Source organism: Anomaloglossus baeobatrachus, chromosome 3 (genome assembly GCF_048569485.1).
Source record: "Anomaloglossus baeobatrachus isolate aAnoBae1 chromosome 3, aAnoBae1.hap1, whole genome shotgun sequence".
NCBI classification, from domain to species: Eukaryota; Metazoa; Chordata; class Amphibia; order Anura; family Aromobatidae; genus Anomaloglossus; species Anomaloglossus baeobatrachus.
The window spans coordinates 2,043,091-2,065,786 of NC_134355.1; the positions used below are offsets into that span (position 1 = coordinate 2,043,091).

The 22,696-nt window shown below is 57.4% G+C and overlaps 1 protein-coding gene across 1 annotated transcript in view; it reads left to right on the forward strand.

Annotated features, from left to right (window-relative positions):
- Positions 1-3,761: 3,761 nt before the first annotated feature.
- Positions 3,762-22,696, forward strand: part of CUL9 (cullin 9) — a 215,668-nt gene continuing 196,733 nt past the window's right edge. The window contains exons 1-4 of the mRNA XM_075338942.1: positions 3,762-3,836; positions 16,878-17,468; positions 17,663-17,817; positions 18,639-19,127. Coding sequence (XP_075195057.1) covers positions 16,886-17,468; positions 17,663-17,817; positions 18,639-19,127 — 1,227 coding nt within the window. The 5' untranslated portion in view covers positions 3,762-3,836; positions 16,878-16,885. The remainder of the gene's footprint in view (positions 3,837-16,877; positions 17,469-17,662; positions 17,818-18,638; positions 19,128-22,696) is intronic.

Genomic DNA, 22,696 nt, shown 5'->3' on the forward strand with positions numbered 1-22,696 from the left:
TCTCTTGAGCCCTGATCTCTTGAGCCCTGATCTCTTGAGCCCTGATCTCTTGAGCCCTGATCTCTTGAGCCCTGATCTCTTGAGCCCTGATCTCCTGAGCGCTGATCTCCTGGGGGCTGATCTCCTGAGGGCTGATCTCCTGGGGGCTGATCTCCAGAGCCCTGATCTCCTGAGCGCTGATCTCCTGGGGGCTGATCTCCTGGGGGCTGATCTCCTGGGGGCTGATCTCCTGGGGGCTGATCTCCTGAGCCCTGATCTCCTGAGCCCTGATCTCCTGAGCCCTGATCTCCTGAGCCCTGATCTCCTGAGCCCTGATCTCCTGAGCCCTGATCTCCTGAGCCCTGATCTCCTGAGGGCTGATCTCCTGGGGGCTGATCTTCTGAGGGCTGATCTCCTGAGGGCTAATATCCTGAGGGCTAATCTCCTGAGGGCTGATCTCCTGAGCCCTGATCTCCTGAGCCCTGATCTCCTGAGGGCTGATGTCCTGAGCCCTGATCTCCTGAGGGCTGATGTCCTGATCTCCTGAGCCCTGATCTCCTGAGCCCTGATCTCCTGAGGGCTGATCTCCTGAGGGCTGATCTCCTGAGGGCTGATCTCCTGAGCCCTGGTCTCCTGAGCCCTGGTCTCCTGAGGGCTGATGTCCTGAGCCCTGATCTCCTGAGGGCTGATGTCCTGAGCCCTGATCTCCTGAGGGCTGATCTCCTGAGGGCTGATCTCCTGAGGGCTGATCTCCTGAGCCCTGGTCTCCTGAGCCCTGGTCTCCTGAGGGCTGATGTCCTGAGCCCTGATCTCCTGAGGGCTGATGTCCTGAGGGCTAATCTCCTGATGGCTGATCTCCTGAGGGCTGATCTCCTGAGGGCTAATCTCCTGAGGGCTAATCTCCTGAGGGCTAATCTCCTGAGCCCTGATCTCCTGATCGAGTTCTGAGAACTGGTCTCCTGAGCCCTGATCTTCTGTGCCCTGATCTCCTGAGCCGCTGATCTCCTGAGTGCTGATCTCCTGAGTGCTGATCTCCTGAGGGCTGATCTCCTGAGGGCTGATCTCCTCAGGGCTGATCTCCTCAGGGCTGATCTCCTCAGGGCTGATCTCCTCAGGGCTGATCTCCTCAGGGCTGACCTCCTCAGGGCTGATCTCCTGAGCCCTGATCTCCTGAGCCCTGATCTCCTGAGCCCTGATCTCCTGAGCCCTGATCTCCTGAGCCCTGATCTCCTGAGCCCTGATCTCTTGAGCCCTGATCTCTTGAGCCCTGATCTCTTGAGCCCTGATCTCTTGAGCCCTGATCTCCTGAGGGCTGATCTCCTGAGCCCTGATCTCCTGAGGGCTGATCTCCTGAGCCCTGATCTCCTGAGGGCTGATCTCCTGAGGGCTGATCTCCTCAGGGCTGACCTCCTCAGGGCTGACCTCCTGGGGGCTGATCTCCTGAGCCCTGATCTCCTGAGCCCTGATCTCTTGAGCCCTGATCTCTTGAGCCCTGATCTCTTGAGCCCTGATCTCTTGAGCCCTGATCTCTTGAGCCCTGATCTCTTGAGCCTTGATCTCTTGAGCCCTGATCTCTTGAGCCCTGATCTCTTGAGCCCTGATCTCTTGAGCCCTGATCTCCTGAGCGCTGATCTCCTGGGGGCTGATCTCCTGAGGGCTGATCTCCTGGGGGCTGATCTCCAGAGCCCTGATCTCCTGAGCGCTGATCTCCTGGGGGCTGATCTCCTGGGGGCTGATCTCCTGGGGGCTGATCTCCTGGGGGCTGATCTCCTCGGGGCTGATCTCCTGAGCCCTGATCTCCTGAGGGCTGATCTCCTGGGGGCTGATCTCCTGAGGCTGATCTCCTGAGGGCTGATCTCCTGAGGGCTGATCTCCTGAGGGCTGATCTCCTGAGGGCTAATCTCCTGAGGGCTAATCTCCTGAGGGCTAATCTCCTGAGGGCTAATCTCCTGAGGGCTAATCTCCTGAGGGCTAATCTCCTGAGGGCTAATCTCCTGAGGGCTAATCTCCTGAGGGCTAATCTCCTGAGGGCTAATCTCCTGAGGGCTAATCTCCTGAGGGCTAATCTCCTGAGGGCTAATCTCCTGAGGGCTAATCTCCTGAGCCCTGATCTCCTGAGCCCTGATCTCCTGAGGGCTGATCTCCTGAGAGCTGATCTCCTGAGCCCTGATCTCCTGAGCCCTGATCTCCTGAGCCCTGATCTCCTGAGCCCTGATCTCCTGAGCCCTGATCTCCTGAGCCCTGATCTCCTGAGCCCTGATCTCCTGAGGGCTGATCTCCTGAGGGCTAATCTCCTGAGGGCTAATCTCCTGAGGGCTAATCTCCTGAGGGCTAATCTCCTGAGGGCTAATCTCCTGAGGGCTAATCTCCTGAGGGCTAATCTCCTGAGGGCTGATCTCCTGAGCCCTGATCTCCTGATGGCTGATCTCCTGAGCCCTGATCTCCCGAGGGCTGATCTCCTGAGCCCTGATCTCCTGAGGGCTGATCTCCTGAGGGCTGATCTCCTGAGGGCTAATCTCCTGAGGGCTAATCTCCTGAGGGCTAATCTCCTGAGGGCTAATCTCCTGAGGGCTAATCTCCTGAGGGCTAATCTCCTGAGGGCTAATCTCCTGAGCCCTGATCTCCTGAGGGCTAATCTCCTGAGCCCTGATCTCCTGAGGGCTGATCTCCTGAGCCCTGATCTCCTGAGGGCTGATCTCCTGAGCCCTGATCTCCTGAGGGCTGATCTCCTGAGGGCTGATCTCCTGAGGGCTGATCTCCTGAGGGCTGATCTCCTGAGGGCTGATCTCCTGAGCCCTGATCTCCTGAGCCCTGGTCTCCTGAGGGCTGATCTCCTGAGCCCTGGTCTCCTGAGGGCTGATCTTCTCAGCCCTGATCTCCTGAGGGGTGATCTCCTGAGCCCTGATCTCCTGAGGGGTGATCTCCTGAGCCCTGATCTCCTGAGGGGGTGATCTCCTGAGCCCTGATCTCCTGAGGGGTGATCTCCTGAGCCCTGATCTCCTGAGGGGTGATCTCCTGAGCCCTGATCTCCTGAGGGGTGATCTCCTGAGCCCTGATCTCCTGAGCCCTGATCTCCTGAGGGGTGATCTCCTGAGCCCTGATCTCCTGAGGGGTGATCTCCTGAGCCCTGATCTCCTGAGGGGTCATCTCCTGAACCCTGATCTCCTGAGGGGTCATCTCCTGAACCCTGATCTCCTGAGGGGTGATCTCCTGAGCCCTGATCTCCTGAGGGGTCATCTCCTGAGCCCTGATCTCCTGAGGGGTCATCTCCTGAACCCTGATCTCCTGAGGGGTCATCTCCTGAACCCTGATCTCCTGAGGGGTCATCTCCTGAACCCTGATCTCCTGAGGGGTCATCTCCTGAGCCCTGATCTCCTGAGGGGTGATCTCCTGAGCCGTGATCTCCTGAGGGGTGATCTCCTGAGCGCTGATCTCCTGAGGGGTGATCTCCTGAGGGGTGATCTCCTGAGGGGTGATCTCCTGAGGGGTGATCTCCTGAGGGGTGATCTCCTGAGCCCTGATCTCCTGAGCGCTGATCTCCTGAGGGCTGATCTCCTGATCTCGCTGATCGCCCTGACACGGGCAGCGTTCATCCAGCTGCAGCATGTACGGCCGAGGAGCTGACTGGTTTCCACAAATGTGGCCACTGGCCTCGGTTGCTATGGACGGGCGCCTCTCTATGACACGCGGCTGCTGACTTTAGCTCCGCCTGTTTCACAGAGCTCCGCCCACGGCTCGAAGCGTCGCGTCATCTCTGCCTCCAATCAGAGTTGTACGTGTGTGGGGAGTGGCCAACTTAGTCACGTGACCCTGCTGACCCGGAAGTTCAGTGAGGGAATCGGCGAATCCTGCTGGAGGTAAACCGGGCAACCGTAAGGAGAACCGAGCGGGAAACGTGGAGCGAGGTGCAGAGGGGGAGGGGGGAGGGCAGAGGATGAAGAAGAGGGGCAGAGGATGAAGAGAAGGAGCAGAGGATGAAGAGAAGGAGCAGAGGGGGAGGGGAAGAGGATGAAAAGAAGGGGTAGAAGAGATGAAGGGACAAAGGGGGAGGGGGAGAGGATGAAGAGAAGGGGCAGAAGAAGAGAAGAAGGGGAAGAGGGCAGAGGATGAAGAGAAGGGGCAGAGGATGAAGAGAAGGGGCAGAGGATGAAGAGAAGGGGCAATGGGAGAGGAGAAGAGGGCAGAGGATGAAGAGAAGGGGCAGAGGATGAAGAGAAGGGGCAGAGGGGGAGGGGAAGAGGATGAAAAGAAGGGGTAGAAGAGATGAAGGGACAAAGGGGGAGGGGGAGAGGATGAAGAGAAGGGGCAGAAGAAGAGAAGAAGGGGAAGAGGGCAGAGGATGAAGAGAAGGGGCAGAGGATGAAGAGAAGGGGCAGAGGATGAAGAGAAGGGGCAATGGGAGAGGAGAAGAGGGCAGAGGATGAAGGAAGGGGCAGAGGATGAAGAGAAGGGGCAATGGGAGAGGAGAAGAGGGCAGAGGATGAAGAGAAGGGGCAGAGGATGAAGAGAAGGGGCAGAGGATGAAGAGAAGGGGCAGAAGGAAAGACAAAGGGGCAGAGGATGAAGAGAAGGGGCAGAGGATGAAGAGAAGGGGCAATGGGAGAGGAGAAGAGGGCAGAGGATGAAGAGAAGGGGAAATGGGAGAGGAGAAGAGGGCAGAGGATGAAGAGAAGGGGCAGAGGATGAAGAGAAGGAGCAGAGGATGAAGAGAAGGAGCAGAGGGGGAGGGGAAGAGGATGAAAAGAAGGGGTAGAAGAGATGAAGGGACAAAGGGGGAGGGGGAGAGGATGAAGAGAAGGGGCAGAAGAAGAGAAGAAGGGGAAGAGGGCAGAGGATGAAGAGAAGGGGCAGAGGATGAAGAGAAGGGGCAGAGGATGAAGAGAAGGGGCAATGGGAGAGGAGAAGAGGGCAGAGGATGAAGAGAAGGGGCAGAGGATGAAGAGAAGGGGCAGAGGATGAAGGAAGGGGCAGAGGATGAAGAGAAGGGGCAATGGGAGAGGAGAAGAGGGCAGAGGATGAAGAGAAGGGGCAGAGGATGAAGAGAAGGGGCAGAGGATGAAGAGAAGGGGCAGAAGGAAAGACAAAGGGGCAGAGGATGAAGAGAAGGGGCAGAGGATGAAGAGAAGGGGCAATGGGAGAGGAGAAGAGGGCAGAGGATGAAGAGAAGGGGAAATGGGAGAGGAGAAGAGGGCAGAGGATGAAGAGAAGGGGCAGAGGATGAAGAGAAGGAGCAGAGGATGAAGAGAAGGAGCAGAGGGGGAGGGGAAGAGGATGAAAAGAAGGGGTAGAAGAGATGAAGGGACAAAGGGGGAGGGGGAGAGGATGAAGAGAAGGGGCAGAAGAAGAGAAGAAGGGGAAGAGGGCAGAGGATGAAGAGAAGGGGCAGAGGATGAAGAGAAGGGGCAGAGGATGAAGAGAAGGGGCAATGGGAGAGGAGAAGAGGGCAGAGGATGAAGAGAAGGGGCAGAGGATGAAGAGAAGGGGCAGAGGATGAAGGAAGGGGCAGAGGATGAAGAGAAGGGGCAATGGGAGAGGAGAAGAGGGCAGAGGATGAAGAGAAGGGGCAGAGGATGAAGAGAAGGGGCAGAGGATGAAGAGAAGGGGCAGAAGGAAAGACAAAGGGGCAGAGGATGAAGAGAAGGGGCAGAGGATGAAGAGAAGGGGCAATGGGAGAGGAGAAGAGGGCAGAGGATGAAGAGAAGGGGAAATGGGAGAGGAGAAGAGGGCAGAGGATGAAGAGAAGGGGCAGAGGATGAAGAGAAGGGGCAATGGGAGAGGAGAAGAGGGCAGAGGATGAAGAGAAGGGGCAGAGGATGAAGAGAAGGGGCAATGGGAGAGGAGAAGAGAGCAGAGGATGAAGAGAAGGGGCAGAGGATGAAGAGAAGGGGAAATGGGAGAGGAGAAGGGGAAATGGGAGAGGAGAAGAGGGCAGAGGATGAAGAGAAGGGGCAATGGGAGAGGAGAAGAGGGCAGAGGATGAAGAGAAGGGGCAGAGGATGAAGAGAAGGGGAAATGGGAGAGAAGAGGGCAGAGGATGAAGAGAAGGGGCAATGGGAGAGGAGAAGAGGGCAGAGGATGAAGAGAAGGGGCAGAGGATGAAGAGAAGGGGCAATGGGAGAGGAGAAGAGGGCAGAGGATGAAGAGAAGGGGCAGAGGATGAAGAGAAGGGGCAATGGGAGAGGAGAAGAGGGCAGAGGATGAAGAGAAGGGGCAGAGGATGAAGAGAAGGGGCAGAGGATGAAGAGAAGGGGCAGAGGATGAAGGAAGGGGCAGAGGATGAAGAGAAGGGGCAATGGGAGAGGAGAAGAGGGCAGAGGATGAAGAGAAGGGGCAGAGGATGAAGAGAAGGGGCAGAGGATGAAGAGAAGGGGCAGAGGATGAAGGAAGGGGCAGAAGGAAAGACAAAGGGGCAGAGGATGAAGAGAAGGGGCAGAGGATGAAGAGAAGGGGCAATGGGAGAGGAGAAGAGGGCAGAGGATGAAGAGAAGGGGCAGAGGATGAAGAGAAGGGGCAATGGGAGAGGAGAAGAGGGCAGAGGATGAAGAGAAGGGGCAATGGGAGAGGAGAAGAGGGCAGAGGATGAAGAGAAGGGGCAGAGGATGAAGAGAAGGGGCAATGGGAGAGGAGAAGAGGGCAGAGGATGAAGGAAGGGGCAGAGGATGAAGAGAAGGGGCAATGGGAGAGGAGAAGAGGGCAGAGGATGAAGAGAAGGGGCAGAGGATGAAGAGAAGGGGAAATGGGAGAGAAGAGGGCAGAGGATGAAGAGAAGGGGCAGAGGATGAAGAGAAGGGGCAATGGGAGAGGAGAAGAGGGCAGAGGATGAAGAGAAGGGGCAGAGGATGAAGAGAAGGGGCAATGGGAGAGGAGAAGAGGGCAGAGGATGAAGAGAAGGGGCAATGGGAGAGGAGAAGAGGGCAGAGGATGAAGAGAAGGGGCAGAGGATGAAGAGAAGGGGCAATGGGAGAGGAGAAGAGGGCAGAGGATGAAGGAAGGGGCAGAGGATGAAGAGAAGGGGCAATGGGAGAGGAGAAGAGGGCAGAGGATGAAGAGAAGGGGCAGAGGATGAAGAGAAGGGGCAATGGGAGAGGAGAAGAGGGCAGAGGATGAAGAGAAGGGGCAGAGGATGAAGAGAAGGGGCAATGGGAGAGGAGAAGAGGGCAGAGGATGAAGAGAAGGGGCAGAGGATGAAGGAAGGGGCAGAAGGAAAGATAAAGGGGCAGAGGATGAAGAGAAGAAGCAGAGGATGAAGAGAAGGGGCAATGGGAGAGGAGAAGAGGGCAGAGGATGAAGAGAAGGGGCAGAGGATGAAGAGAAGGGGCAATGGGAGAGGAGAAGAGGGCAGAGGATGAAGAGAAGGGGCAGAGGATGAAGGAAGGGGCAATGGGAGAGGAGAAGAGGGCAGAGGATGAAGAGAAGGGGCAGAGGATGAAGAGAAGGGGCAATGGGAGAGGAGAAGAGGGCAGAGGATGAAGAGAAGGGGTAGAAGGAGAGATGAAGGGGCAGAGGGAGAGGAGAAGAGGGCAGAGGATGAAGAGACGGGGAGAGAATGAAGAGAAGGGGCAGAGGGAGAGAAGAGGGCAGAGGATGAAGAGAAGGGGCAGAAGAAGAGATGAAGGGGCAGAGGATGAAGAGAAGGGGCAGAAGAAGAGATGAAGGGGCAGAGGATGAAGAGACGGGGAGAGGGGAAGAGGATGAAGAGAAGGGGCGAGGGGAAGAGGATGAAGAGAAGGGGCAGAGGGAGAGGGGAAGAGGATGAAGAGAAGGGGCAGAGGGAGAGGAGAAGAGGGCAGAGGATGAAGAGAAGGGGCAGAGGATGAAGAGAAGGGGCAGAGGATGAAGAGAAGGGGCAGAGGGAGAGGAGAAGAGGGCAGAGGATGAAGAGAAGGGGCAGAGGGAGAGGAGAAGAGGACAGAGGATGAAGAGAAGGGGTAGAAGAGATGAAGGGACAAAGGGGGAGGGGGAGAGGATGAAGAGAAGTGGCAGAAGAAGAGATGAAGGGGAAGAGGGCAGAGGATGAAGAGAAGGGGCAGAAGAAGAGATGAAGGGGAAGAGGGCAGAGGATGAAGAGAAGGGGCAATGGGAGAGGAGAAGAGGGCAGAGGATGAAGAGAAGGGGCAGAGGGAGAGGAGAAGAGGGCAGAGGATGAAGAGAAGGGGCAGAAGAAGAGATGAAGGGGCAGAGGATGAAGAGAAGGGGCAGAAGAAGAGATGAAGGGGAAGAGGGCAGAGGATGAAGAGAAGGGGCAGAGGATGAAGAGAAGGGGCAATGGGAGAGGAGAAGAGGGCAGAGGATGAAGAGAAGGGGTAGAAGGAGAGATGAAGGGGCAGAGGGAGAGGAGAAGAGGGCAGAGGATGAAGAGACGGGGAGAGGATGAAGAGAAGGGGCAGAGGGAGAGGAGAAGAGGGCAGAGGATGAATAGAAGGGGCAGAAGGAGAGATGAAGGGGCAGAGGGAGAGGAGAAGAGGGCAGAGGATGAAGAGAAGGGGCAGAAGAAGAGATGAAGGGGCAGAGGATGAAGAGAAGGGGCAGAGGGGGAGGAGAAGAGGGAAAGAGGATGAAGAGAAGGGGCAGAGGGAGAGGAGAAGAGGGCAGAGGATGAAGAGAAGGGGCAGAGGGAGAGGAGAAGAGGACAGAGGATGAAGAGAAGGGGCAGAAGAAGAGATGAAGGGGCAGAGGATGAAGAGAAGGGGAGAGGGGAAGAGGATGAAGAGAAGGGGCAGGAGAAGAGATGAAGGGGGGAGGGGAAGAGGATGAAGAGAAGGGGCAGAACAAGAGATGAAGGGGAAGAGGATGAAGAGAAGGGGCAGAAGAAGAGATGAAGGGGGAGGGGAAGAGGCTGAAGAGAAGGGGCAGAAGAAGAGATGAAGGGGGAGGGGAAGAGGATGAAGAGAATGGGCAGAAGAAGAGATGAAGGGGAAGAGGGCAGAGGATGAAGGAAGGGGCAGAAGGAAAGAAAGGGGGCAGAGGATGAAGATAAGGGGCAGAGGGAGAGGAGAAGGGGGCAGAGGATGAAGAGAAGGGGCAGAGGGAGAGGAGAAGAGGGCAGAGGATGAAGAGAAGGGGCAGAGGGAGAGGAGAAGAGGGCAGAGGATGAAGAGAAGGGGCAGAGGGAGAGGAGAAGAGGGCAGAGGATGAAGAGAAGGGGCAGAGGGAGAGGAGAAGAGGGCAGAGGATGAAGAGAAGGGGCAGAGGGAGAGGAGAAGAGGGCAGAGGATGAAGAGAAGGGGCAGAGGGAGAGGAGAAGAGGGCAGAGGATGAAGAGAAGGGGCAGAGGGAGAGGAGAAGAGGGCAGAGGATGAAGAGAAGGGGCAGAGGGAGAGGAGAAGAGGGCAGAGGATGAAGAGAAGGGGCAGAGGGAGAGGAGAAGAGGGCAGAGGATGAAGAGAAGGGGCAGAGGGAGAGGAGAAGAGGGCAGAGGATGAAGAGAAGGGGCAGAGGGAGAGGAGAAGAGGGCAGAGGATGCAGAGAAGGGGCAGAGGGAGAGGAGAAGAGGGCAGAGGATGAAGAGAAGGGGCAGAGGGAGAGGAGAAGAGGGCAGAGGATGAAGAGAAGGGGCAGAGGGAGAGGAGAAGAGGGCAGAGGATGAAGAGAAGGGGCAGAGGGAGAGGAGAAGAGGGCAGAGGATGAAGAGAAGGGGCAGAGGGAGAGGAGAAGAGGGAGAGGAGAAGAGGGCAGAGGATGAAGAGAAGGGGCAGAGGGAGAGGAGAAGAGGGCAGAGGATGAAGAGAAGGGGCAGAGGGAGAGGAGAAGAGGGCAGAGGATGAAGAGAAGGGGCAGAGGGAGAGGAGAAGAGGGCAGAGGATGAAGAGAAGGGGCAGAGGGAGAGGAGAAGAGGGCAGAGGATGAAGAGAAGGGGCAGAGGGAGAGGAGAAGAGGGCAGAGGATGAAGAGAAGGGGCAGAGGGAGAGGAGAAGAGGGCAGAGGATGAAGAGAAGGGGCAGAGGGAGAGGAGAAGAGGGCAGAGGATGAAGAGAAGGGGCAGAGGGAGAGGAGAAGAGGGCAGAGGATGAAGAGAAGGGGCAGAGGGAGAGGAGAAGAGGGCAGAGGATGAAGAGAAGGGGCAGAGGGAGAGGAGAAGAGGGCAGAGGATGAAGAGAAGGGGCAGAGGGAGAGGAGAAGAGGGCAGAGGATGAAGAGAAGGGGCAGAGGGAGAGGAGAAGAGGGCAGAGGATGAAGAGAAGGGGCAGAGGGAGAGGAGAAGAGGGCAGAGGATGAAGAGAAGGGGCAGAGGGAGAGGAGAAGAGGGCAGAGGATGAAGAGAAGGGGCAGAGGGAGAGGAGAAGAGGGCAGAGGATGAAGAGAAGGGGCAGAGGGAGAGGAGAAGAGGGCAGAGGATGAAGAGAAGGGGCAGAGGGAGAGGAGAAGAGGGCAGAGGATGAAGAGAAGGGGCAGAGGGAGAGGAGAAGAGGGCAGAGGATGAAGAGAAGGGGCAGAGGGAGAGGAGAAGAGGGCAGAGGATGAAGAGAAGGGGCAGAGGGAGAGGAGAAGAGGGCAGAGGATGAAGAGAAGGGGCAGAGGGAGAGGAGAAGAGGGCAGAGGATGAAGAGAAGGGGCAGAGGGAGAGGAGAAGAGGGCAGAGGATGAAGAGAAGGGGCAGAGGGAGAGGAGAAGAGGGCAGAGGATGAAGAGAAGGGGCAGAGGGAGAGGAGAAGAGGGCAGAGGATGAAGAGAAGGGGCAGAGGGAGAGGAGAAGAGGGCAGAGGATGAAGAGAAGGGGCAGAGGGAGAGGAGAAGAGGGCAGAGGATGAAGAGAAGGGGCAGAGGGAGAGGAGAAGAGGGCAGAGGATGAAGAGAAGGGGCAGAGGGAGAGGAGAAGAGGGCAGAGGATGAAGAGAAGGGGCAGAGGGAGAGGAGAAGAGGGCAGAGGATGAAGAGAAGGGGCAGAGGAGAGGAGAAGAGGGCAGAGGATGAAGAGAAGGGGCAGAGGGAGAGGAGAAGAGGGCAGAGGATGAAGAGAAGGGGCAGAGGGAGAGGAGAAGAGGGCAGAGGATGAAGAGAAGGGGCAGAGGGAGAGGAGAAGAGGGCAGAGGATGAAGAGAAGGGGCAGAGGGAGAGGAGAAGAGGGCAGAGGATGAAGAGAAGGGGCAGAGGGAGAGGAGAAGAGGGCAGAGGATGAAGAGAAGGGGCAGAGGGAGAGGAGAAGAGGGCAGAGGATGAAGAGAAGGGGCAGAGGGAGAGGAGAAGAGGGCAGAGGATGAAGAGAAGGGGCAGAGGGAGAGGAGAAGAGGGCAGAGGATGAAGAGAAGGGGCAGAGGGAGAGGAGAAGAGGGCAGAGGATGAAGAGAAGGGGCAGAGGGAGAGGAGAAGAGGGCAGAGGATGAAGAGAAGGGGCAGAAGGGGAAAGGGGAGAGGATGAAGAGAAGGGGCAGGAGAAGAGATGAAGGGGGAGGGGAAGAGGATGAAGAGAAGGGGCAGAGGGAGAGGAGAAGAGGGCAGAGGATGAATAAAAGGGGCAGAAGGGGACAGGGGAAGAGGATGAAGAGAAGGGGCAGATGAAGGGGGGAGGGGAAGAGGATAAAGAGAAGGAGCAGAAGAAGAGATGAAGGAGGAGGGGAAGAGGATGAAGAGAAGGGGCAGAAGAAGAGATGAAGGGACAAAGGAGGAGGGGGAGAGGATGAAGAGAAGGGGCAGAAGAAGATATGAAGGGGGAGAGGTAGAGGATGAAGGAAGGGCAGAAGAAGAGATGAAGGGGAAGAGGGGGAGGATGAAGAGAAGGGGCAGAAGAAGATATGAAGGGGGAGAGGTAGAGGATGAAGGAAGGGGCAGAAGAAGAGATGAAGGGGAAGAGGGGGAGAGGATGAAGAGAAGGGGCAGAAGAAGAGATGAAGGGGAGAGGGGAAGAGGATGAAGAGAAGGTGCAGAAGAAGAGATGAAGGGGGGAGGGGAAGAGGATGAAGAGAAGGGGCAGAAGAAGAGATGAAGGGCAGAGGATGAAGAGAAGGGGCAGAGGGGCACGGGAAGAGGGCAGAGGATGAAGAGAAGGGACAGAAGGAGAGATGAAGGGGCAGAGGATGAAGAGAAGGGGCAGAGGATGAAGAGAAGGGGCAGAAGAAGAGATGAAGGAGATGAAGGGGCAGAGGATGAAGAGAAGGGGCAGAGGGAGAGGAGAAGAGGGCAGAGGATGAATAAAAGGGGCAGAAGGGGAAAGGGGAGAGGTTGAAGAGAAGGGGCAGAAGAAGAGATGAAGGGGAGAGGATGAAGAGAAGGGGCAGAAGAAGAGATGAAGGGGGGAGGGGAAAAGGATGAAGAGAAGGGGCAGAAGAAGAGATGAAGGGGGGAGGGGAAGAGGATGAAGAGAAGGGGCAGAAGAAGAGATGAAGGGGCAGAGGATGAAGAGAAGGGGCAGAGGATGAAGCGAATGGGCAGAAGAAGAGATGAAGGGGAGAGGGGAAGAGGATGAAGAGAAGGGCAGAAGAAAAGATGAAGGGGGGAGAGGAAGAGGATGAAGAGAAGGGAAGAAGAAGAGATGAAGGGGCAGAGGATGAAGAGAAGGGGCAGAGGGGGAGGGGAAGAGGGCAGAGGATGAAGAGAAGGGACAGAAGGAGAGATGAAGGGGCAGAGGATGAAGAGAAGGGGCAGAAGAAGAGATGAAGGGGGGAGGGGCAGAAGATGAAGAGAAGGGGCAGAAGGATAGATGAAGGAGGAGGGGGAGAGGATGAAGAGAAGGGGCAGAAGAAGATATGAAGGGGCAGAGGGGGAGAGGATGAAGAGAAGGGGCAGAAGAAGAGATGAAGGAGCAGAGGGGGAGAGGTAGAGGATGAAGAGAAGGGGCAGAGGGGGAGGGGAAGAGGATGAAGAGAAGGGACAGAGGGAGAGGAGAAGAAGGCAGAGGATGAATTAAAGGGGCAGAAGGGGAAAGGGGAGAGGATGAAGAGAAGGGGCAGAAGAAGAGATGAAGGGGGAGAGGATGAAGAGAAGGGGCAGAAGAGAGATGAAGGGGCAGAGGGGGAGGGGTAGAGGATGAAGAGAAGGGGCAGAAGAAGAGATGAAGGGAGAGGAGAAGAGGGCAGAGGATGAGGAGGAGAGGGCAGAGGATGAGGAGAAGAGGGCAGAGGATGAGGAGAAGAGGGCAGAGGATGAGGAGAAGAGGGCAGAGGATGAGGAGAAGAGGGCAGAGGATGAGGAGAAGAGGGCAGAGGATGAGGAGAAGAGGGCAGAGGATGAGGAGAAGAGGGCAGAGGATGAGGAGAAGAGGGCAGAGGATGAGGAGAAGAGGGCAGAGGATGAGGAGAAGAGGGCAGAGGATGAGGAGAAGAGGGCAGAGGATGAGGAGAAGAGGGCAGAGGCTGAGGAGAAGGGGGCAGAGGAGAAGGGGGCAGAGGAGAAGGGGGCAGAGGAGAAGGGGACGAGGAGAAGGGGGCAGAGGGAGAGAAGAAGGGGGCAGAGGGAGAGGAGAAGGAGGCAGAGGGAGAGAAGGGAGCAGAGGGAGTGAAGGGAGAGAAGGGAGCAGAGGGAGAGGAGGAGAAGGGGCGGAGGGGGTGGAGAGAGAGAAGAGGCAGAGGAAGAGGGGGCAGAGGAACAGGAGAAGAGGGGGCAGAGGAAGAGGAGGAGAGGGGGAAGAGGAGGAGAGGGGGCAGAGGAAGAGGAGGAGAGGGAGCAGAGGGAGAGGGGGCAGATTGAGAGGGGGCAGAGGACGAGGAGGAGAAGGGGGCAGAGGAAGAGGAGGAGAAGGGGGCAGAGGAGGAGAAGGGGGCAGAGGAGGAGAAGGCGGCAGAGGATGAGGAGGAGGAGGAGAAGGCGGCAGAGGATGAGGAGGAGGAGGAGAAGGGGGCAGAGGGAGAGGAGGAGAAGGGGGCAGAGGGAGAGGAGGAGAAGGGGGCAGAGGGAGAGGAGGAGAAGGGGGCAGAGGGGGAGGAGAAGAGGGAGAGGAGAAGAGGGCAGAGGGGTAGGAAAAGAGTCAGAAGAAGAGATGAAGGGGCAGAGGGAGAGGAGAAGAGGGCAGAGGGGGAGAGAAGAGGGCAGAGGGGGAAAAGAGGAAGAGGAGAAGTGGCAGAGGAGGAGGGGAAGAGTCCAGAGGATGAAGAGAAGGGGAAGAGGGGGAGGGGAAGGGGAAGAGGCCATAGGAGAAGGAGCACAGGGGGAGGAGAAGAGAAAAAGGTGAAGAAGAGATGAAGGGGAGGAGAGGGGGCGGAGAAGAGGAGGCAGAGGGGGAGGAGAAGAGGGGCCAGAGGGAGAGGAAAAGAGGGGGGAGGTGGAGGACAAGGGGCAGAAGGAGAGGCAAGGGGGAGAAGGAGGGTCAGAGGGGGAGGAGAAGGAGCCAAGAAGGGCGAGGAGAGAGGTGAAGGGGAGGATAAGAGGCAGAGGAGACGGGGCAGTGGGGATAAGTAGGGGCAGGGGGAGAGACGGGAGAAGAGAATGGGTAGAGGGAGAGGAGGGGGATGAGAAGGAGTGGAGAAGCGTCAGAGGGGGAGAGGAGAAGGGGCAGAAGGAGAGGAGAAAATGGGGCAGTGGAGGAGGACGGGTTGGGGAGAAAATGGGGCAGAGGAGGAGCGGCGGGGGGGGAGAAAATGGGGCAGGGGAGGAGGGCCGGGGGGGAGAAAATGGGGCATAGGGGGAGGAGGAGGAGGAGGGGGAGAGGAGAAGGGGCAGAAGGAGAGGAGAAAATGGGGCAGAGAGGGAGGAGGAGCGGCGGGGGGGAGAAAATGGGGCAGAGGAGGAGGGGCAGGGGGGAGAAAATGGGGCAGGGGGGAGAAAATGGGGCAGAGGAGGAGGGGCAGGGGGGAGAAAATGGGGCAGAGGAGGAGGGGCAGGGGGGAGAAAATGGGGCAGAGGAGGAGGGGCAGGGGGGAGAAAATGGGGCAGAGGAGGAGGGGCAGGGGGGAGAAAATGGGGCAGAGGAGGAGGGGCAGGGGGGAGAAAATGGGGCAGAGGAGGAGGGGCGGGGGGAGAAAATGGGGCAGAGGAGGAGGGGCGGGGGGAGAAAATGGGGCAGAGGAGGAGAGGCAGGGGGGAGAAAATGGGGCAGAGGAGGAGGGGCGGGGGGAGAAAATGGGGCAGAGGAGGAGGGGAGGGGGGAGAAAATGGGGCAGAGGAGGAGAGGCAGGGGGGAGAAAATGGGGCAGAGGAGGAGAGGCAGGGGGGAGAAAATGGGGCAGAGGAGGAGGGGCAGGGGGGAGAAAATGGGGCAGGGGGGAGAAAATGGGGCAGAGGAGGAGGGGCAGGGGGGAGAAAATGGGGCAGAGGAGGAGGGGCAGGGGGGAGAAAATGGGGCAGAGGAGGAGGGGCAGGGGGGAGAAAATGGGGCAGAGGAGGAGGGGGAGAAAATGGGGAAGAGGAGGAGGGGCAGGGGGGAGAAAATGGGGCAGAGGAGGAGGAGCAGGGGGGAGAAAATGGGGCAGAGGAGGAGGAGCAGGGGGGAGAAAATGGGGCAGGGGAGGAGGGGCAGGGGGGAGAAAATGGGGCAGGGGAGGAGGGGCAGGGGGGAGAAAATGGGGCAGGGGGGAGAAAATGGGGCAGAGGAGGAGGGGCAGGGGGGAGAAAATGGGGCAGAGGAGGAGGGTAGGGGGGGGGAAATGGGGCAGAGGAGGAGGGGAGGGGGGGAAATGGGGCAGAGGAGGAGGGGAGGGGGGAGAAAATGGGGCAGAGGAGGAGGGGAGGGGGGGAGAAAATGGGGCAGAGGAGGAGGGGAGGGGGGAGAAAATGGGGCAGAGGAGGAGGGGAGGGGGGAGAAAATGGGGCAGAGGAGGAGGGGAGGGGGGAGAAAATGGGGCAGAGGAGGAGGGGAGGGGGGAGAAAATGGGGCAGAGGAGGAGGGGTGGGGGGAGAAAATGGGGCAGAGGAGGAGGGGAGGGGGGAGAAAATGGGGCAGAGGAGGAGGAGAGGGGGGAGAAAATGGGGCAGAGGAGGAGGGTGGGGGGAGAAAATGGGGCAGAGGAGGAGGAGAGGGGGGAGAAAATGGGGCAGAGGAGGAGGGGTGGGGGGAGAAAATGGGGCAGAGGAGGAGGGGTGGGGGGAGAAAATGGGGCAGAGGAGGAGGGGAGGGGGGAGAAAATGGGGCAGAGGAGGAGGGGTGGGGGGAGAAAATGGGGCAGAGGAGGAGGGGAGGGGGGAGAAAATGGGGCAGAGGAGGAGGGGAGGGGGGAGAAAATGGGGCAGAGGAGGAGGGGAGGGGGGAGAAAATGGGGCAGAGGAGGAGGGGAGGGGGGAGAAAATGGGGCAGAGGAGGAGGGGAGGGGGGAGAAAATGGGGCAGAGGAGGAGGGGAGGGGGGAGAAAATGGGGCAGAGGAGGAGGGGAGGAGGGAGAAAATGGGGCAGAGGAGGAGGGGAGGGGGGAGAAAATGGGGCAGAGGAGGAGGGGAGGGGGGAGAAAATGGGGCAGAGGAGGAGGGGAGGGGGGAGAAAATGGGGCAGAGGAGGAGGGGAGGGGGGAGAAAATGGGGCAGAGGAGGAGGGGAGGGGGGAGAAAATGGGGCAGAGGAGGAGGGGAGGGGGGAGAAAATGGGGCAGAGGAGGAGGGGAGGGGGGGGAGGAGAATGAGCAGAGGGGGAGGAGTAGGGAGAGGAGAAGAGGGCAGAAGGGGGAGGAGTAGGGAGAGGAGAAGAGGGCAGAGGGGCAGAAGAAGAGGGCAGAGGAAGAAGGAGAGAGGAGAAGTGGCAACAGGGAGAGAAGAAGGGGCAGAGGAGTAGGAATGGAGAAGAGGCAACAGGGAGGGAAGAGGCAGAGGGAGAAGAGAAGGAGACAGAGGGAGGGGAAGAGGGGCAGAGGAGGAGAAGAGGCAGAGGAGAGGCTGTATGACAGGTGGTGTCACCCTCGGAGGAGGCTGGGTGGCAGGAGGAGGTGCAGGGGAGGCTGCTTGTCATGGGTCTGGGTAATGACGGGCAGGTGGAAGTATTAGTGTCCAGGTGCATTATATCTGGCATTGCTAAGATTTATTCTTGTTCCTTCTAACCGTGTTTAGGTTCCGCCATGTTGGTGGGGGAGCGGAGGAACGGTAATCTCCTGGTACAGCTGGCCCCAAAGCTTCAAGCGCAGCCAGAGGAGCTGTTGCGGCAGCGATGGAGCGTGGACGGACACGTGGAGTATCTGATCCGTTGGGCGGTGCACAGCACAGAGGAGTCGGCGTCCGGCAGCAGTGGAGCCACTTCACAGGCGGAGAACAAGTCTTCAAACATCCTCATGTGGATGTCCGCCGAGGAAGTATACAGCAACTGCCCCACCTTGCTGGGGAAACGGAAGCCAGAAGGGCCCGGGGTCCCAGAGGAGAAGAGCCCTGGGGCTCCAGATGAGGGCGCTCTGCAGGAAATGTCAGAAGACGTTCGGATGCTGGTACAGAGAGCCGCCCGTCAGATGTCGCACAGCTGTGGTCCCGACTCCTCCATCCTGAACACCATCCACGTGCTGAGCGCTTACGCCAGTATCGGCTCGCTTGCCGGAGTCTTCAAGGAGACGGGAGCGCTGGACCTGCTGATGAAGATGCTGTGCAACCCGGAGAAGCAGATCCGCAAAAATGCCGGCAAGATGCTGCGTGCACTGGCGTCACACGATGCAGGTAAGGGCAGACTACTGCCAATGGTGCAAGATGGGTATATGGTATGACCTCGGTGTGTGGGCGAGTCGGGCCACCACCCCTGTGAGAACCGTGATGCAGCCATCTTAGTGGACACCCTTAGGTCATTGCCCGGGCGCTGTGCCCTGTAAGCTGGGCGGCACTCGCCATGACGCTGGCCTCTGTGTGTTTTGTAGGAAGTCGCGCCCACGTCTTGTTGTCCCTCAGTCAGCAGGACGGCATCGAGCAACACATGGATTTCGAGTCCCGCTTCACACTGCTGCAGCTCTTTGCGGAGACCACCAGCTCGGAGGAACATTGCATCTCCTTTGATGGCATCCACCTACCTCAGGTGAGTGTAGAAATGATACTGGAAGAACGGGGAAGACGGAGAGGATGCGATAACCCCAGGAAATGCCACCCTGGTCCAACATGGGACCTATCACAAAAAGCGTCCCTCCACCCTATAATGGACCAGGCCTCCACCCCTTAATGGACTAGGCCGCCTCCTCTCCCTGGTCCCGTGCCGCCGCCTCCTCTCCCTGGGCCGCCGCACCTTATGCCCGGGGGGTTCTGCTGATGTCATCGGTGGAGGGGGGCCGCCGATGTCGTCGGTACCGTGGGGAGGTGGGGGCCGCCGATGTCGTCGTTACCGTGGGGAGGTGGGGGCCGCCGATGTCGTCGGTACTGTGGGGAGGTGGGGGCCGCCGATGTCGTCGGTACCGTGGGGAGGTGGGGGCCGCCGATGTCGTCGGTACCGTGGGGAGGTGGGGGCCGCCGATGTCGTCGGTACCGTGGGGAGGTGGGGGCCGCCGATGTCGTCGGTACCGTGGGGAGGTGGGGGCCGCCGATGTCGTCGGTACCGTGGGGAGGTGGGGGCCGCCGATGTCGTCGGTACCGTGGGGAGGTGGGGGCCGCCGATGTCGTCGGTACCGTGGGGAGGTGGGGGCCGCCGATGTCGTCGGTACCTTGGGGGAGGGTGATGCCTTGGCTTTCCGGTTCCTGTGAGTGGAGGCTCTTTGGTGCAGTCACTGGGAGGAGATTCTTGTAGAAGTTTGGGGTCTTCTGCGGACCCCCATTTCTTTTGGATTGTTATTTTGTCCCTCAGAATTAACCCTTTATTTAGCTGATCGTTCTGTTCTGTGATGACTATTGAGTGGTCTTTTTCGGCAGATCCCGGGGAAACAGCTCTTCTCATTGGTGAAACGTTACCTGTGTGTGACATCATTGCTGGACCAGTTGAGCAGTGACCGTCCGGACCGCGAGGATAGCGACCGGCTCCAGCGCCAGTTTGACTTCTGTATGGCGATGGGCAGCCTGATCTGCGAGTTGGTGCGGGTCATGGGCTGGGTCAGTGAACGTCCTCCTGTCCAGGTCTTGGAACAAAATCGGGTGTTTCGCTCGATCTTCCAGCCTCTGGCGTCGTCTTGCACCAGTCTGCAGGTGGCGGTCAATCCTCCCGCACGTTCTACACCTGCAAAGAAGCCTTCTAAGGAGTTCATGGCTCCATGCGACTTCATCTCACGAAACGCCTATGTGGACTATATCCAGGAGGCCTTGAAGCCTGGGATGGTGGTCCGAATGCTGGAGGACTATGACGAGATCAGTGCCGGAGACGAGGGGGTGTTCCGTTTGAGCAACAGTGGGATGCCCCCTGTTCAGGTGAGTGATGGCAGTGCTGACGATCAGCCGAGTGCAGCGCTCACCTATCTCCAGTGGTCCCAGAAACAATGGAGCGGCAGTGCGCATGCTCAACCTCCGCTCCATTCATTCATAAAGGCAGTGCTGATGACCAGCCGAGTGCAGTGCTCCGCCATCTCTGGTGATCCCATAAACAATGGAGCGTCAGTGCGCATGCTCGACCTCCGCTCCTTTCATTCCTAATGGCGGTGCTGACGATCAGCCGAGTGCAGTGCTCACCTTTCTCCATTGGTCCCAGTAACAATGGAGCGTCAGTGCGCATGCTCAACCTCCGCTCCATTCATTCATAAAGGCAGTGCTGATGACCAGCCGAGTGCAGTGCTCCGCCATCTCTGGTGATCCCATAAACAATGGAGCGTCAGTGCGCATGCTCAACCTCCGCTCCATTCATTCATAAAGGCAGTGCTGATGACCAGCCGAGTGCAGTGCTCCGCTATCTCTGGTGATCCCAGAGTCAATGGAGCGGCAGTGCGCATGCTCTACCTCCATTCCATTCATTCCTAATGGCGGTGCTGACGACTAACTGAGTGCAGTGCTCACCTATCTCCAGTGGTCTCAGAAACAATGGAGCGGCAGTGCGCATGCTCGACCTCCGCTCCATTCATTCCTAATGGCGGTGCTGACGACCAACCGAGTGCAGTGCTCCGCTATCTCTGGTGGTCCCAGAGTGAATGGAGCGGCAATGCGCATGCTCAACCTCCGCTACATTCATTCCTAATGGTGGTGCTGACGACCGAGTGCAGCGCTCACCTATCTCCAGTGGTCCCAGAGTCAATGGAGCGGCAATGCGCATGCTCGACCTCCACTCCATTCATTCCTAATGGTGGTGCTGATGACCAGCTGAGTGCAGTGCTCACCTTTCTCCAGTGGTCCCAGAAACAATGGAGCGGCAGTGCGCATGCTCAACCTCCGCTCCATTCATTCCTAATGGCGGGGCTGACGACCAACCGAGTGCAGCGCTCCGCTATCTCTGGTGGTCCCAGAGTCAATGGAGCGGCAGTGCGCATGCTCAACCTCCGCTCCATTCATTGCTAATGGTGGTGCTGACGACCAACTGACTGCAGCGCTCACCTATCTCCAGTGGTCCCAGAGTCAATGGAGCGGCAATGCGCATGCTCAACCTCCGCTCCATTCATTCCTAATGGTGGTGCTGACGACCGAGTGCAGCGGTCACCTATCTCCAGTGGTCCCAGAGTCAATGGAGCGGCAATGCGCATGCTCGACCTCCACTCCATTCATTCCTAATGGCGGTGCTGACGACCAACTGACTGCAGCGCTCACCTTTCTCCAGTGGTCCCAGAAACAATGGAGTGGCAGTGCGCATGCTCAACCTCTGCTCCATTCATTCCTAATGGCAGTGCTGACGACCAACCGAGTGCAGCGCTCACCTATCTCCAGTGGTCCCAGAAACAGTGGAGCGGCAGTGCGCATGCTCAACCTCCGCTCCATTCATTCCTAATGGCAGTGCTGACGACCAACCGAGTGCAGCGCTCACCTATCTCCAGTGGTCCCAGAAACAATGGAGCGGCAATGCGCATGCTCAATCTTTGCTCCATTTTACCTGGCCTGTTCAAGCCCTATTCTCAGGATCTGTGGGGGCGCTTGGTACAACTGATGCTGTCCCTTAGGCCCGACCCCTTCCTTATTCTCCTCCCCCAGTTCATGGGTTACGTTTCTCGTAGTTTATATTCTGACCATATTATAATAGAAGCCATCTCTCTGAGCCGTGACCTGCCTGGCTGAATAGGCAGAGTTGCGGTATAAAACATGGGGGCAGGAGAGTAGAGACCAGAGAGGAGGTGTCAGAATCTACTATATTTATTGTATATCCAATCAGGTCCACAAATAGTGGGACAGTGACTCAAGCTTTAACCAAAACATCTTCCAGATCCAGTTCTGTACCAATGTGGGTTGTAGTGCCATCTCTCGGCTGTAATGTCAGGGAGTCTCATCCTGATTGGGGGAAGGGTTTAGGAATTACGGCTGTTTATTAAGTCGCCGCCTTTTTTTCAGGGAACCAAAAGTAATTGGACGATTATCTCAGAAGCTCTTTACTGGGCACATGGGCGACTCCCTCATTATCCATCATTAGTTATTCAGATAAAAGATATGGAGCTGATTCCGGGTGCGGCATATGCGTTAGCAGCTGTTTCTGTGAACCCACAACATGTGTTCAGAGGAAGATAAACCGATCATCATCAGGCTGAAAAAAAGAAGTCATCAGAGGGCAGAGATGTCAGGAGCGGCCAAATCAAGAGATTGATGCATACTGCAAAAATAAAAGGTGCACTGGTGACCTGGGAACTGAACAAAAACGAGACGTCCCCAGAAGACACCAGTGGTGGAAGATCACAAGAAACCCTTCACAACATCCAACCAAGTGAAGAACGCCATCCAGGAAGACTGTGCTTCAGGAGCTAAGCCCACCATAAAGAGAAGACGTCATGAGAGTAAATACCGAGGGGTCACCACAAAGAGCAAATACAGAGGAGTCACCACAAAGAGCAAATACAGAGGAGTCACCACAAAGAGCAAATACAGAGGAGTCACCACAAGGAGCAAATACAGAGGAGTCACCACAAGGAGCAAATACAGAGGAGTCACCACAAGGAGCAAATACAGAGGAGTCACCACAAAGAGCAAATACAGAGGAGTCACCACAAGGAGCAAATACAGAGGGGTCACCGCAAGGAGCAAATACAGAGGGGTCACCACAAGGAGCAAATACAGAGGAGTCACCACAAGGTGCAAATACAGAGGGGTCACCACAAGGGGCAAATACAGAGGAGTCACCACAAGGAGCAAATACAGAGGAGTCACCACAAGGGGCAAATACCGAGGGGTCACCACAAGGAGCAAATACAGAGGGGTCACCACAAGGAGCAAATATAGAGGGGTCACCACAAGGAGCAAATACAGAGGGGTCACCACAAGGTGCAAATACAGAGGAGTCACCACAAGGTGCAAATACAGAGGAGTCACCACAAGGTGCAAATACAGAGGAGTCACCACAAGGTGCAAATACAGAGGAGTCACCACAAAGAGCAAATACAGAGGAGTCACCACAAAGAGCAAATACAGAGGGGTCACCACAAGGAGCAAATACAGAGGGGTCACCACAAGGTGCAAATACAGAGGAATCACCACAAGGAGCAAATACAGAGGGGTCACCACAAGGAGCAAATACAGAGGGGTCACCACATGGAGCAAATACAGAGGGGTCACCACAAGGTGCAAATACAGAGACAGAGGAGTCACCACAAGGTGCAAATACAGAGGAGTCACCACAAAGAGCAAATACAGAGGAGTCACCACAAAGAGCAAATACAGAGGAGTCACCACAAGATGCAGATACAGAGGAATCACCACAAGGAGCAAATACAGAGGAGTCACCACAAGGGGCAAATACAGAGGAGTCACCACAAGGAGCAAATACAGAGGAGTCACCACAAGGCGCAAATACAGAGGGGTCACCACAAGGTGCAAATACAGAGGAATCACCACAAGGAGCAAATACAGAGGAGTCACCA